Genomic DNA, 17270 nt, shown 5'->3' with positions numbered 1-17270 from the left:
TATTCAGGGTGCGGTGGAGACAATTGGCAAGGACAAAAGGCAAAAACGAGTGTCAAGAGACACGCTGCGAAAAGATGAAAAAGAAAAAAAAGTCGAGGAAACGCCGGCGGAAAAAGCCGATGGAGGAAAGCCGGTTCCGTGGTAGGACAGGTATTTCAGGTAACAGAAGAGTGGGGCTCAGTGCTGGCTGAGATGGACACGGGTGAAGACATCGCGACTTTTCTTTCTACTCTCCTCGTCGTCCTTCGTGAAGAAGCCGTTCTCGCGACACCACAAGAAAAACCCGTCGTCGTCTTCAAGCAGCCAGACCTGCTTCAGGTAAAAACTTTAGAAAAAGAGTTTATTATAATCTTTTTGGATTTTAAATAAACAACACATCAACGGAAAAAAGTTTTAAATAAATAAAAATTTATGTCACTATATTATTATATCATTTGAAACATGGCCTTCATTACATGAAATCATCAGAAGATTCTGGCAATGCGCTGTCTTTAAATGTGTTTTATTCTATTCACCCACATTTTTATTTAAATTTAAACGAAGAATTTGTATGCTAGAAAGTTAGGAGTAGAAAGTCGACACTTAAAGTTTAAGGATATTGAATGGGAAAGCAATTTACAGCGAATTTTATTCTTGCCGTTTCTATTTTGGAACACTTAACGATCTTTTAGTTATTAAAGCTTCTGTGATCCCTCTAGGTTCGATTTCATCGTTACTGGAAAAACTGAACGAGTTAAATATCTATCAAAAAATCTTACAAGTGGACGACCAGAGTTGGTGGGTCACGGATTTGGACCAAAATTTTTGGTGATTCTACATTCCAAAATATCGGCCAATTATCCGCGACTTGACTAATAGGCGCTGGTTACACCAAAACATATTTTTTGAAAGTTGCAATTTTTTAAAAATATTTTTATTTCGCCGTTCTACTTGCTCAAATCAACTGTGGGAATACATCATTTTACATCATTTTTTATGTAGAGTGCAATAAAGATATATTGAAAGCTATCAAAATTTATTAGTCACATACGCGACTTCACAAATAGGCCTTGATTTCGGAATTTTTGTTTAAAAGTTGCAATTTAATGTTTTTTAATATTTTATTTCGCCGTTCTACTTGCTCAAATCAACTGTGGGAATACATCATTTTACAGCATTTTTTTATGTAGAGTGCAATAAACATATACTAAAAGCTATCAAAATTTATTAGTGGCATACGGACTTCACAAATAGGCTCTGATTTCGGAATTTTTGTTTAAAAGTTGCAATTTAATGTTTTTTAATATTTTATTTCGCCGTTCTACTTGCTCAAATCAACTGTGGGAATATATCATTTTACAGCATTTTTTTTTTCGAATGTAGAGTGCAATAAATATAGTAAAAGCAGTTTATCAATAACCAAAAAATTTCTAAAAACCAAATATTTTTCAAGTAAACAATGTCATATTTTTTTCTTGAAACTAATATGAAATTGCATTTTAGCACCACTAGAGACCCATAAATATAAATTTTTTGTTAAATTTTTGACCCCTTAAATTTTTCCGATTTTAACATCAAAGGGGCCATTTCAAAGAAGAGGAAACTAGCTTTTTAACTACGTATGTACCATTAAAATATTTCTATAAGAAGGCACAAAAAATAACAAAATTATTTGTAAGAAATTAACCTTTTTTAATTGAAATAATAGTCCGATATTAATGTTTGGTACATTTATAAAATGCACATGATTAAAACGAATTATCAACCATGAAAATAGGTCTCCTCGGTTTTGAAAAAAAATGATGTGATATTTTGGGTTAGTAATCTCACTCAGACAGAAAAGTTATTAGAAAAATATCCCTCAAAAATTAATTTACAACGATTTACGTGAAAATCTGTATCTAATGGTTTTTGAACTCTTGAATCACGATAATGAGGTTAAATCTAAGTTTTGACCATTTTCTGACCTACTTTTCTTACAGAATGTTTATTACGAGATGAAAAAAATGGAGTATTTTGTTGATTTATTTTTCTAAATCATACCAAATGATAATCCATTTATGTTTAGTGGTCTAATTGATCATATTAATTATTTCAATAAATTATTCTTTTTATGTAAGGTCTTGGTTTAGATGAAAAAGTTAGTGTCTCGATCCGGATTCAACCCACAACCTTCAGCTCAATAAGTTACTCATGATAGCTCAAGTGGTTGTACATGTAGATGTAATTTCAGGGTATAGTATACTGCGCCCTTTAAGAGCTATTGTATCCCCCGTGCTCTGCNTTGGTTATTTGTTCCGCTTTATCAGCCCAGACTATAGCTCCGTATGTAAGTAAAGTTCTTACTATTATGGTGTACAGTGTTATGTGTGTCCATAACAGGGTTTCTGGCCTACATCCCCAGTTTCTCCCTGCTATTCTTGTGCACACCATCAAAGCTTGTGTCGGCTTTGTGATAATGGAGCTGAGTGTTTCTTGAATGTTAGTGTTTTATCTAATGTGATGCCCAGATATTTGACTTCATTTTTGATTTCTATCACAGTGTTGTTGAGTTTGATTTCTTTCATGTGATCTAGCTTCCTTTTCCGTGTAAAAGTGACTATAGTTGTTTTGTTTGGATTAATCCCCAAGCCTGCACTTTTACACCATTCTTCTGTGATTTTCAGTCCCTCTTGGATTATATCGCAGAGGGTAGCTCAAGTGGTTAGAGCAGTGGCGTATTGAGCCGAAGGTCGTGGGTTCAAATCCCGCTCATGACACTAACTTTCAAGTACTTCTACTTCTACTATATGTCTTCATTCTTTAATATACATACAAAGTTTACAATTCAGAAATATGTATTACAAAAACAAAAACGTTCCTCATAGTTTAAAATCCGTCTTCTGAGAATTTAAAAGTATTTATAATTAGTATGTACAAAATGAATATTTACTGTCTTCAAAAATTACTTGATAAATTTCAGTAAAGTAATAATAAAACATAGTTGAAGGATAATAGCAAAAATATAACTTTCAAATATACATCACTTATTTATGATTACCTATAATGCTCATAACTCAATCAATAAATTAAACCAAAATAAAGAAATGGAAATAATAAATGTAAAAGTAATTTATAATAAATACTTAATTTTCCTCTTTATATGTTTAACAAACTTGCCAGATGACCTTATGTAATTAATTAATTTTGTATTGTTATTATTTTTTCCTGAGGATTCGCAATAGGAAAGGTCATTTCAACCCTCAGGGTGTTAGTGTTTTTTTAAAATAGCCCATTTGTAAGTATGTCGGGTTCAAATGAATGGCCGCTGAATTTGAACCCTGGCTGGGGCATTTACACAGGGATGAGTGCCATGTCAATGCTTTAACCGTTGCAATGCCCTCTTTTATATATATTTTTTTTTTTTTTTTTTTTAAATAATTTAAACCTTTCCTTAGTTGTACTGACACTAGAATAATATTAAATAAAAGATAATCATTTGTTTATCTCTGAAACCAAGTTTTTTAAACATGTTTTTACATTCACATAGTTTACTCTAGTTATCCGAATTTTTCTTAATAAATACCCTAAATTACTTGAAAAAAAGTGGCATTGTTTTTCTTTGGTTTTTCCCCAAATATTTCCTAATAATCAATTTGATTGTTTTTATAAATAAAGAATAAATAAAAAAATAATATATATGTATATATGGTTTTTAGGTAACAATGTATAAAATTACGTGAAAAATACTGATTTTTTTAAAACAATCGTATGCAACAGCTGAGGTCAGTCCCTTACCCTCAGGGTGCCAGTGTTTTTGAAAATATATATTTATATATTCGAACCAGGGTCCTTTACAGTGATAACATGTCAACGCTTAAACGGTTATGGCCACTGATGCCCTTGAATTACAGCCTTATTTCTCTTTAAACGCAAACAGAAGTGGCCATTTTTATAAAATTAATATTTGGCCTGTTGACTGTTTCAGAAAGAGTTGAATCTAACATTGGATGAAACATGCACAGAAGAAGAACTGCTTTTAATATGCAGAAAAGTAGCAAGATACAGTGTCAAAACGAGCCATCCTTACTTTCTTAACCAACTGTATGCTGGTGTTGACAAATACGGTCTTGCTGGAGCTTTGTTTTCTGAAGCTCTAAATACAAACCAGTAAGTTTTTGTACATATGAACCTTTTGGTACAGGTAACAAAACACAAATGTGAACATTTCTAAAAGAAGTAGGGGGAAAAATCAGATTGCCTATACATATTTTGGTATTTATAACGTATGTACTGATAAAAACAATTTCAGGTATACGTATGAAGTTGCTCCGGCATTTTCTCTGTGTGAAATGGAAGTTATTCGAAAGTCTTTAAAACTAGTCGGTTTCACCCAAGGCGATGGAATATTTTCTCCAGGCAAGGGTTAAATTCTCAATACTTTGAATAGGATTGATTAATGTTTTTCAACTTTTAGGAGGGAGTTTATCTAATATGTATGGGATTGTATTGGCGAGGTATCAAAAGTGTCCGAACGTGAAGAAGTCTGGCATAGCTGGAATGAAACCTTTTGTCGTTTTCACATCAAAGGATGTAAGTGTGTAAGTTATCAGTTTTTTTTTAAATTTTAATACCTCGGTTCCTCAAGGCACACTACTCTTTTACGAAAGGTGCTCATTGGCTCGGTATTGGTACAGACAATGTCAAAGCGATTGAAGCCGATTTCAATGGAAGGATGATTCCCGAGAAGATAGAGGAGGCCATCAAAATGGCAATCAAAGAAGATAAAGTGCCAATAATGGTCAATGCCACTGCTGGCACAACAGTTCTTGGAGCCTTTGACAAATTCAATGATATTGCTGATATTTGCAAAAAATATGGTATCTGGATGCATGTCGATGTGAGTGAATGCCTCATTTTGTCCGCGGCTACACTTTTATTATTGGGGTTTATTTTACAGGCATGTTGGGGAGGAAGTCTTTTATTTTCAAAGGATTATCGATATAAATTAAATGGCATTGAAAGGTTACTTACAATTAATCTCATTAAATAGTTCTGTATATAAATGTAATAATTTCTTTCAGGGCAGATTCAATTTCATGGAATCCACATAAAATGCTAGGTGCACCATTACAATGCTCTATGTTTCTTGTGAAACACACGGTATTATATTTTATAATATGATTTGCTTTCTGTTTGGCGTCTACTGACTTTTCTCCACCCTTAGAATTTACTTAAAGAATGCAACATGGCCGGGGCCACCTACCTTTTTCAACAGGACAAAATGTATGATGTCAAGTATGACAGTGGAGACAAATCGCTTCAATGTGGAAGAAAAGTTGATGCTTTTAAATTTTGGTCAATGTGGAAGATCAGAGGATCTGATCAATTATCTCACATGGTTGACAATGCCATAAATTGTGCCAAGTAATTGTCAGCAAAAATCCCCCTTTCTCATTTCACAATTCAAAACATTGTATTTTAAAGGTACTTTTTAGAAGAAATAAAAAAGCGTCACAACTTTATATTGCTCCTTGAGGAGTTTGACACTTCAAACGTTTGCTTCTGGTACATCCCAGAACGGCTCATCGGACTGGAGAAAACAAAAACCTGGTGGGATGAAGTCAACCAGGTCAGTTAGTTCAAAGTGAGAGCCTGTTCGTTTCAGTAACTCTGATTATGATTTTAGATTGCTCCAAACCTAAAAAAGAAATTTGTCGAAGAGTCATGCCTCATGATCGGGTATCAACCCCTTGCCCACAGGAATTTGAAGAATTTCTTCCGCTTAGTCGTGACATGCCACCCTGTACGTACCAAGGCCCACATGGACAATATTATACAAATGTTTGAGCGACATGGCAAAAATCTTTGAATTTATACACCTAACAAAATATTTATAAAATTATATTGTAAATTCTGTCTTGATTGTTCTAACACAATATTTTGTATATTGTCATGTTTTCAGTATTATATCAATTTATCTCTTGTTCAAATGTTATTTCATGAAATTACTCAAAAAATCAAATTTTGAATTCAATATTATGACATTGATTCATGTAATTTGAAATTGACAAAATTACAAAAATAGAAATTGAAGACAAGAAGGGAAAAAGGAAGTGAAGTTTCATACTTATACAAGCCAACAAAAAAGTTTTGCACAGTATGAAAAAACAAGTCAATTGTTCAGTTACATTTTACATGAAACGTTTAGTAGACAAAAAAAAGAAAAAAAAGGAAAAAAGAGCAATTTTCACAGACAGTAGAAAGCAAAAATAATATGAAACTATCCATTATGGAAGGTGGTCAATATTGTGTCAATTGAAAATAGTGTGAATCAAAGTTGAAATAATATACATAATACAAAATGACTTATCAATGTGAATGAAGTTACATTTCCACAGCCTCTCTTTATAAAACAATTGAAAACTGGGGAGCCTCAGAAAAGATCTGCCAATGGGTGTAAGAAGGCCTAAGGAACAGGATAATCACATCCACTTTGAGCAGTGCAACCATCTGGGCTAGGATAGCCAGGGGATGCCCGGGGGGGGGGGTCTGTCTCATCCCTACTGTGGAAAACACTGGAAGCCAACTACAAACACCGGAACAAGGCTATGCAGACAACCTTGTCATAATGGTAAAGGGCCACGCAGTTATTGTAATGGATTACATACAACAAGCCCAAAACCTGTCAGCCAGTGGTGCAAAATGGAGGAAGTATGTATTAACCCCCACAACACCATAATGATTCCATTCACAAGGAAGAAGACAATAGGAAGCCTAAAAGCTCCGTCTAAACTGGACTCTGAAGTCTGATCCCATTTTTCAAGGAAGCTAAATATCTAGGGTTCACACTAGACCAGCTGCTTATATGGAATTACAAAACCAACCAGAAAGCCAAAATTGCCTGAAAGAGGTGCAAGCAGAATGCTCTTCACCAAAAGCTGGGGATTAAACCTCAAAATGACCCTATGGCCGTACACCTGCATCTCAAGACCAATACTGACATATGAGGCTGGTGTGATGAACCAAGACTTTGCAGGCCAAAGCGATTTGGCTATTAAATGGCACCCAAAGACAAGCTTGCCTCAATGTCACTGGAGCCATAAGCACATTTTGTTAAACCTAGATAACATCTGCAAGGATAAGACATGTAAATAAACAATGGAAACTGAGGGAGGAGTTACAAGCAGATGTCATATTAGGCATGCAAATCGATGCCTTTACTCCAAAAATCAGCTTTACTTAAAAGTTCAGGGTAGTAATACCAGAATGGGAAGAATGGGCCAAAGAAACACCGCTAAGGCGAATTCCTACTATACCAAAGACTTCAAAACGACAAGACATTGGGGGGTGAAGTCTTCAGGATGAATCCAAAAGCAGAACAAACAGGTAAATATGCTGCAGTTTTCCAGTCTGAAGTTGGATATGTTTTTTATACGTTTTTCAATAGTATTCGGAATGTACAAACATTAATTACTGTCCCCCGTCCGGAAATAGTCATATTGGGGGGGGGGGGGGAGCACAGAAATCTTCCTTCACGTGATACCACTCTCCCAATTCTTTCCGCTAAAATATAGTTGACCCACTCTGCTTTGCCTTTTTTCTTATCTTCGGCTCATTAGTGAAGGGGATTCAAGCGCATAAAGGTAAACGAATTTACTTGGAAGGGGCATAATTATTGTACTTCCAAAAAAACCAAGACAAAAAACCACCCCCATACTATTTGCGGACGCTTGCTGCCTCGTACGAAACTCCTTTTAGTGAAGGTCGCTTGGGAGATTCCACGCTCGTCCCGCGATCATTTTTAGCCCGAATACGCTTCCAGTGTAGATCCAGCCTAAACGATTTAACCGGGGAACACACCCGATGCAATGCTATGCGACGCTACCCAACGCCTTGTCACGTCCTTGCAAGGGCTTGCTACATGGAAGGTGTGTAGATTTCACTGAGGATGATACTGCATCGGTTAAATCGCTGCGCCAACAATGGAGTTGTCCACCGTGTTCGAGCTCCAACAGGAAACTCTCACCCACGAAGCGGTCGGTAAGCTCCCCGCCGATCAACAGTTCTGCCAGCATCACTGATACTTCCTCTTCTATTCTTGAGGCACTTACCCTTCTAGCCCAAGAAATTTACGAGATCGAGGCCTCCATCAGTGATGTCGACAGTATTAAGGTGGACATCAGGGAAATTAGATCTACTCTCGATAAGCAAGCCGCATTGTCATTTGAAAACTCTGATCGTCTAACAAAGATTGAGGAGCACCTCGAAACATCGAAGAAGAGGTTCGAGGAACTCCCAAGAAAACTGCAACCTGAAAACTCGAATTTCTAAACTCGAAGCCCTTCTCAACCACTCGGAACAAGTCTCTAAATGTAGATCGGTTGAGATTCGAGGGATACCGGTCAGCCCAGGCGAATCCCCGTCTTTACTCGTGTCTCAAATTGGGTCGGGGCTGGGACTGAACCTAAGCCCTACCGATATTGATATGGTCGAACGCTTGAGACCTCGAAAAGATGATCTCCGTCCTCCCAGCATAATTGCGCGCTTCACGAGGCAAACGGTGAGGGACGAGCTGATCCGGCTCCGGAGGATCTAAAGGGACTTCTCCACCAGACACATAGAATGGGAAGACACGGTGAACCACCCCATCTATATCAGCGAGGATATGACTTCTACAATTAAACATTTATATTGGCTGGCTAGACAGTGTAAGGCAGCCGGGAAGCTGAAATATGTATGGTTTTCCAATGATCAAATCAATCCGATGCCGAAAAGGAGACGGGCAGCCGGTGTTCTTCATCAGCAAGCCCTCGGACCTAGACTGCTTCAGCTGACCTCGTCACCATCCTGATGTCATCCATTTTTGTAGTTGTTTACCGACCCCCCTCAGGTTCCATTCCCTAATTACTCCCTTTCCACTCTGTACAACTACTCTCCTCTATATTCCAACGTGATCATCATAGGTGACTTCAACGCGAATTATTCCTCTGCCTCCTTCGACAAAAGACTCCTTGAAAACCTATGGTTCTCCCTTAATCTCTCATGTATTCCATTTAATTCCACACATCACACTGCTTCTGTATCCACCTGATCTTAAGGTTGTGGATTCCGCCGATAAAATTCTATCCTCCTACCAACACCCTATCTCCTTTCTCACCTCCCACGACTTGATCCAAATCCTATATAATATATACCCCACGTCCCGCACCCAAAACCATAAGATTCCGTCAACTTAATACCCTTTCATTCAAGGTTTTGAGGCCAGATCTGGAGTCGGTCGAGTGGGCCAACGTTTACCTTGGCTCATCCATCGATTTCTTGGTCGGCTTCCTGACCTCCAATCTCCTCAATATCCTTAACAAACATGCCCCCCTAAAAATCCACACTATCCGTCGTCCTCCTGCTCCCTGGTTATACGACGAAATTAGAGACCTAATTAAAGGACGGAAAGCGGCAAGAAGGCGCTTTCGTCGAACCAAACTTCTTGAAGACCACTCTTCCTTCCGAGCCCTTCGCAATAAAACCCAATCCTATATCCGTCGGGCCAAAGCCCTTCATTACCAAGAGGCCCTCTCCATCACTCTTGATCCTAGAGTGAAATGGAAGCTCCTTCGTAACATTGGCATATGTCGCCCACCCAACTCACCATCTTCCTATCCTGTCTCCCCTGAAGAATTAAACACCTACTTTGTCTCGTCCAACTCTTCTTCATCAATGCCTGTCCCCATACCCCCTCCCTCTGGACCTTCGTTCAGTTCGTCTAACTTCTATTTCTCCTATCTAACCCCAGCCGAAGTCCTCGAAGCCATAACCAAATCCCACTCCAATGCCATTGGAGTTGATGGCATCGCTATCCATTTTCTTAAACTCTGCCTCCCAATATTACTACCTGTTCTACTTCACATCTGTAACTACTCACTCCAAAACTCTGTTTTTCCGACAGCCTGGCAAAAAGCCCTTGTCCACCCTTGTGTCAATAAAACCCCCAACCCATCCTCCCCTACAGACTACCGTCCCATTTCCATCCTCTCAAACCTGTCCAAGCCCCTGGAAAATTTAGTCCAAGCACAAGTCTCCAGGCACCTTGAACAGTCCCATCTTCTCAACCCCCTCCAATCTGGCTTCCGCCAAGGTTATCCCCTCCAATCAGCACTAATAAAAACTACCAGTGACCTCCACATAGCAATGGACCAACGGAAAGTTACTATACTTGTCCTTCTTGATTTTTCCAAAGCCTTCGATTCTGTCCCTCACTCTTCTCTCCTCTCTAAACTCGAATCTTTTTCTTTCTCCGCCAGCACCATCCGTTGGTTCCACTCCTACCTTACCAATCGCCACCAAGCTGTCTCCTTTCCCAATGGCCTTACCTCCTCTTTCCTCCCTCTAAAATCTGGGGTATCTACCTCCCCAAGGCTCTAGCATCTCTCCTATCCTTTTTTCCATTTATATCAATGACCTACCCGACTCCATCCAGTCCTGCAACTATCACCTATATGCCGATGACTCCCAAATATACATATCCTTCCACCCTTCCGATCTTCACTCGGCCATTTTCAAAAACTATGAAATAAATGGTTAGTCAAATTTTATGAGCAAAACCGTGTAAGAAATAGTTCATTAAATTCATTATATCAAAAAATGGTATTCCGGTGTTTTGATCAATTTTCAACCAAACCATTAAAATTATTATTGTTATTATTTAATAAAAAGTAATGAATTTTTGATCTAGATTAGTTTGATTTATATTAAAATAAGTATGTTGTAATTAATATAATGACAATGATACATGTAGTTTGAATAAAAATTTGAGTGTCCGGTTCTTTTGTCTTCGACTATACTCGATGCTACCCGACGAAAATCTGGACAGTGAGGATCGCATAGCGTAGAGTAGGGTACCGTTGCATAGCATTGGGCAGATGTGCACGGGGGTAATACAATCTTATGGATAATTGGACTTTGGATTTGCGTCGGGTAGCATTGGGTAGCGTTGCATGGCGCTGCATCGGGTGTGTTCCCGGCTTTAACAATGTGATCAGTTATTCGGAAATCGTGAAATGCGGTTTGGTGTGACATAGGTTTCAGAAAAACATTTTCTTTATCGTGCCAACGTTTCGATCTTTATTGAGATTATCTTGAGGGCTCAAAGTGTTTGTTTTCTGCGTAATTGTGCCTTTCTTGCCCCTCTCAACACGACACGCCAGAATGGCACAATTACGCAGAAAACAAACACTTTGAGCCCTAAAGATGATCTCAATAAAGATCGAACGTTGGCACGATAAAGAGAATGTTTTTCTGAAACCTACGTCACACCAGACCGCATCTCACGATTTCCGAATAATCATAGACTAACGGACTAATCACCGCACAAATATGATCAGTGTTGAGGACACATTGACAACACTGACTGCAGAAGCCGAACATACTAAACTGAGAAAATTCAAGGAAACTTTAGGCTGGAAGGAAGCAAACTATACGCCGAAATTAAGAGGAACGTTACAAGGAATTTAAAATTATAAATGGGGAAATGGCTTCATTTCGATTTATGAAATACTCTCTTTCCCCCGGTTACGAAAAATATTTCGTGTTACCGAGTGTATCATAATTCACAGAATTTTTTTTGTCTGCCAAATGCTGAGGAGTTGGTATTATCAAGAAATTCGAATTAACAAGAACCAACGTACGTACACAGCCACCCCTGCACAATCCACGACCTCATAACTAATACTTCATAGTTCACTCCACAGACCACTCAAACACTGTACTGCCGAAACACGTCTAAACTATCAAAAATCAGCGAGGATAGGCAGACCATGGGCATAGACTCGTAGGTAACTATCAAATAATAGGTTTATCATCCTGTAGATCCCAGGAGGAAATCTGAAAAAAAGTGTGCTGTGCCGTTCAAGACGGTTTCGTTCTCCTTAAAAGAAAAAAAAGGCCCGTCAGAGTGTTAGACTGTTAACCTGCCGCGAGTGGCCATAACGTCGCGTACAGTCTTCTCACGATTTGCGATATTGTAGATGCGGGGTCGTCACCCAACGTTTACAACTAAAATTAAAGTAAAAGTAAATGTGCCGCGGGCCGGTGACGATGTTTTACTCTCAAAGAGAACGCTATTACGCTGAGAAACGAGCGTTGCCGGCCAAGTTTTAAACGGCCCTAAAATGTTGGGATTGGCCTGTAAAGTGTTCACCTGCTCCCAGTCAATCTCCTCTGATGACTGTCGTGTATATTTCCGTCGTCCCCGGGGGAATCGCCGTGCCGTCCGAAACGCCGGCTGTATCCGCGGTGGAGAAAATGGTAAAAGTCCCTTTAAAAAAAGAAGCTCCACAATTTCAACTGGAGCTGTGAAATACTGACAGGCAAAAATTCCACCACTTGTAATATAACTTGATTTATATATATATATATATATTACACAGGGCGGGCGACCAGGACCCGAGGGGTTAAAAGCCTGAGTAGGCCCGTACCCCATCCCTAGAAGGTCCGGGACCTGGTCGGCTCACGAGTCCTGTATAAACCTATTGGACCTATTCACAAACCCCAGGATTGTGGACCATTTTATCCTGGNGTGGCGGTTTTGCTATGCTGCATATTTATCTGTGACACCCTGAGAGGTCTCATGACTTGCTCATGGTACCCTTAGGGTAGGTCGCCTAGATGTGGGCGTAAGGTTAGCCCCTTTCTAAGAGGGAGTCTTCGGCCTCACTGGAAAGTTCGGCCATCGGCTCCCCCCGTCTGGGACTACCCGCCTCATCATCTCCCTTACCTTTCGCAAATAGATTTATATATATATGATTTATATATAGTTTTACATATTAATCAAAGTTTCAGGTTTTTTAGCGTTTAATAATTGAGTCTTTGTCTAAAGAAATGAAAATTGCTAACGAAAAAAACGGACAAATAAAATTTTGTTTTAGATTTTTAATTAACATTATCGCGTTTTTCCTCCTCTTGCCACAATTACATCTCGAAGACGCCTCGGCATACTTTCTACCAATCTGGAACTGTCTCTTTGTTGGAGATTAGCGCATTCTTCAGGAAGAATCCTTTCAAGTTCGTGGAGTGTGTCAGGAAGGGATGGTTTTATTCGTATTTTAAGGTATCCCGTAAATGTTCAATGGGGTTCAAATCTGGAGAACGGGCTGGCCATGTTAAGATCCTGATGTTAAGCTGTTGAAGGTACGTTTGCACTACGCGAGCGACATGTGGACGGGCATTATCGTGCATTAGAATAGGATTGTCGTTGATTTAATAGAGGGTATGCTGCATAGACGATAGCATAATGTTCCAAAATTTCATCCACCTAGCGAGTGGCTCAAAGTCCCTCCTCGAACAACAACCAACTCTGTGAAATTCCCGCCCACACCATCACTAAGTTACGTTGAAAAGGTTGACTCTGTGGAAAATTACAGGCTTCGGACCTTTCATTTCGCCCTCTCCACACTCTTTCACAACCATCTGGAGATTGTAGGGCAAATCTACATTCATCTGTAAAACGTACAGCAGACCAATCGTCCAAAACTCCGATGGCAATAGACGCATACCTGATGGATCATCAATAAGTGCCACACCATGCGCAACATCCTTAGTACTAAGTGGCGTTTTTAAGTTTAAAAATTGAAATTATGAAAACAAAGATGATAACTGAATAGTTTATAGCTTCAGAATTCAAATGAGACTGAATAAACTTTTTAAATTCCGTAAAAAGTAAACATTGAAAAATACTTTATCCTTATTTATATTATATTACATATATTCCTTACCATACTCGTAATTTAAAACATAGCTTAAACAAATATTTATTTGTAAAAACAATGAGACAAATAATGAATTAATGGTAGAATTTTCTTTTATCGAGAAAACGAAAAAAACCAATTGGGTGGAACTTGTTGCCTGTCAGTGTATAATTATGTACTAATATCCAAAACGCTTCTATGCCCTTTCACTTCTACGTCTTTCCATCCGATAGTGCGATCGTCCGTCTAGCACTTTCAATGAAATTCTATCCAAAAATTAACAGTAAACTCAGAGAAAAATCATGCCTTTTGTCTCAAGTATACAAAATCGTTTAATATTAAAAGCGTAAAAATGGAATGATAGACAAATTTGATTAAAATGCTAAGATTGTCTTATACCGTAACGGTGAGAAGGATGGTAGGTAATATTTGCTTTTTGTACCCGGGTCGAGGCCACAATCTGCATAAACGAGCCAAAAAGTACTGCTTTCTGAAAGATTAAATAGCTCGTTGCTCCTCCCTCTCACTTGTTGCTCCCTCACATATTACGCTTCCCATCCTCAATTCTGTCCCTACTTTTATTTGTTTTTAACCGGCGGCATTTAATTTTTATTTTTATGCGTTGGGATGTTCATCGCGGCATTCTACTGTTTCATGATCTCACTTATATTACCACGTGGTTCCGTTCAATATTTCTAAAAAAATAATAATTTACGGTTTGTATAAAATTTTTAGGCAAACTTTATTTTGTCTTAACAGAATGGTTTTAAGCCGGGAACACACCCGATGCAACGCCATGCGATGCTACCCGACGCCTTGCCACGTTTTGGTAGGGTGTGCACATCTATGCGACGTCATGCGCACGCCACGTACAGTCACACAGCGTGTATCACAAATCAGTATCACAATCGCAACGCCTCTTTTGTTCTTAATGCATGATTTTGAGCAAAACCATGTAATAAATTGTTAATTAAATTTTATGAGCACAACCATGTAATAAATTGTTTGTTTAACTTAATTGTTTTAAATAAAGTTATTCCGGTGTTTTGATAAATTTTCTTCCTAACCATCAGAATTAAATAATTTTTATAAAAAAATTATGAATTTTGATCTCGTTTAATTTGGTTTACATTAAAATAGGAATGTTGTAATTAATATAACGACAAAATTATATATACTTAGTTTGAAATAAACTACAAAAGATATGTGTCCTTTTCTGACGCTATTCGACGAAAATGGTGTAAGTTTATGAGCAAAACCATGAAATAAATTGTTGGTTAAATTTTATGAGCACAACCGTGTAATAAATTGTTAGTTAAGTTCATTACATCAATAAATGGTATTCTGGTGTTTTGTTCAATTTTCTACCAAACAATTAAAAATAATTGAAAAAAAATAAAAACCAATGAATTTTTGATCTCGGTTAATTTGGTTTATATTAAAATAAGTATGTTGTAATTAATATAACGACAATAATGAATTTTTGATCTCGGTTAATTTGGTTTATATTAAAATAAGTATGTTGTAATTAATATAACGACAATAATACATGTAGTTTGAATAAAAATATGAGTGTCCAGTTCTTTATCTTCGACTGTACTCGATGCTACCCGACGAAAATTTGGACAGTGGGAATCGCACTGCGTAGAGTAGGGTAGCGTTGCATAGCATTGGGCAGATGTGACGGGGTAATACAATCTTATGGAAAATTGGATTTTGGATTAGCGTCGGGAAGCGTCGCATAGCGTTGCATCAGGTAAGTGTGTTCCCGGCTTTATTGGAAAAAGTAAACAAATATTTCCAAATTCTGATGTTATCCATATTTTGACGATAGAATGCAAAACTCTTACCTAAGTGATTCATGAATGGAGCGATCCTCGATTCTTCCAGCAGAAAAGAGCTTTTACGTTGTAACGTTTGAACTCCAACAACAGTCTTTTAATCCTTTGGCCTGGCTCTTGTGTATCGTTTGTCAAAGGCTTTTGTAAATGTATATCAATAACCTTAAGAGATACGATGTGAGACGGATGCCGCCAAGCAGAGAGTAAAAGTATCTTTTTAATCTAAATTTTGGTTATTTTAAAACTTGATTTGTTGGGTCTAGGTAATGAAGTTTTACACTTTCCAGTTGTTCAGTCTATACAAACGAAAATGGCCGGGTAATGTTTTAAAGTTACCATGTTAATAATTGTAAAGAGTCCCAATGGGCGGGACGATTGGGAAGTTTGGTCGTTTCCGAACATTTTTCCACTCTATCCACGCTGTTTTGGCGAAACGCACCTCGCCATCTTCAGTTACGGTAAGTGTCAGCGAGGATAGGCAGAGTGTGGTGAGTGTAAACTTGAAATTCATAGAATATTTTTGACTTTGCCAGCGGCAATCGGGCACTGCCTGATGTATTCCAAAAAGGCGTTGACATGGCGACTCTTCACTGGACGTCTCGGTTCGAAACTCAGCAACCTTGAGTTCTTACCCAATATACTTACAAATGGGATCTTTCATTGGAAAAACAGCGATACTGTGTGGGGGGGGGTTCATATGACCAAAAAATATTATGCATGTCTTGCTGATGTAGGTAAGGAAATATGGTTTAACGAATCTAACAAGTAATATAAAAAATTATTAAAAGAAATCGACGCAGTTGGGACGCAGTTCGAAGAAGTCCGTGCTTTCTTGGTTTCACGGCCACGTAGGGATTGCCGGAAAGAAGAAGCAGACAGGGCGGCCAAAGAAGACTCCGGAGGACCCCATGTCGGTTCCCAACCTGTACGCCCAGCGGATTTAAAACTATTAATTTCAAATACAGTAAAAGGAGACTGGGAATATCACTGGGCTTGGAAAAATACGCCGGTCCCTGGACCACGGAGAATGGGTCGAAAACGGAAAAGTCATACTGACAATACAACGCATAGGATATACATGAATTACTTACGGGCACCGGAAAACGACCACGTAGGTGCCCGTTATGGAAGAATAAAATAATGGTCGAGCACATTTGCACATAGAGGGCTTAATATTTATATGCAATATGATATATCGTCGGACCTGGGCATAGTCTTGGGGCAGGTGGCGTGATTTGTTGGCATGGATGTAATTTATTCGCGTGAAAGGAAGGGGTTGTTTAACCCCGCTCCAAGGATTATCGAGTACTCTGGTGCGAGAGTAAGACGTCCAGTGAGTAAAATTAAGTTATTAGCTAGAATGGAGTGGGTTCGATTGCGACCCGAAGAATATCGAGTACTCTGGGGGAGTGAATGTGACCGGACTTATGTGTTTGCATTGATTTTGAATGAACGTGTTGTTTTGTGTCTATTCTGTAGTTAACAACCTGCGGTACAAACGAGACATTAACATTTTAGGATATCGTCTTAGTATACATATAAAAGCAATTAACCAAATCGAGACGCCCAAATGGCTGCAGTGAAAAAAATACGCGTGAAAAAATTAGACAATAGAGAAAAAAATACAATAGAATATAAAATAGACAATCGAAAAATTAATGAATCATTAAAATAACGGTATTAGAAAAGGTCTTTTCTTCGTCGGTCATAATTTACATTTATTGAAGCT

General features: G+C 38.3%; 1 protein-coding gene across 1 annotated transcript; it reads left to right on the top strand.

Annotated features, from left to right (window-relative positions):
- LOC106673087 (cysteine sulfinic acid decarboxylase) lies at positions 1-6475 on the top strand. The gene is made up of 10 exons (XM_014405044.2): positions 1-318; positions 3947-4128; positions 4271-4377; positions 4436-4551; positions 4607-4858; positions 4919-4983; positions 5043-5121; positions 5186-5385; positions 5446-5590; positions 5648-6475. Exons 1-10 carry the CDS (start codon positions 193-195, stop codon positions 5828-5830), a joined length of 1455 nt encoding a protein of 484 aa, XP_014260530.1. The 5' UTR covers positions 1-192; the 3' UTR covers positions 5831-6475.
- Positions 6476-17270: the final 10795 nt, after the last annotated feature.

The sequence above is a fragment of the Cimex lectularius genome, unplaced genomic scaffold, assembly GCF_000648675.2.
Source record: "Cimex lectularius strain Harlan isolate CLEC.00 unplaced genomic scaffold, Clec_2.1 scaffold99, whole genome shotgun sequence".
Lineage (NCBI taxonomy): Eukaryota > Metazoa > Arthropoda > Insecta > Hemiptera > Cimicidae > Cimex > Cimex lectularius.
Note: the sequence above shows the minus strand (reverse complement) of the source record. Positions and strands in the feature narration are given on the sequence as shown.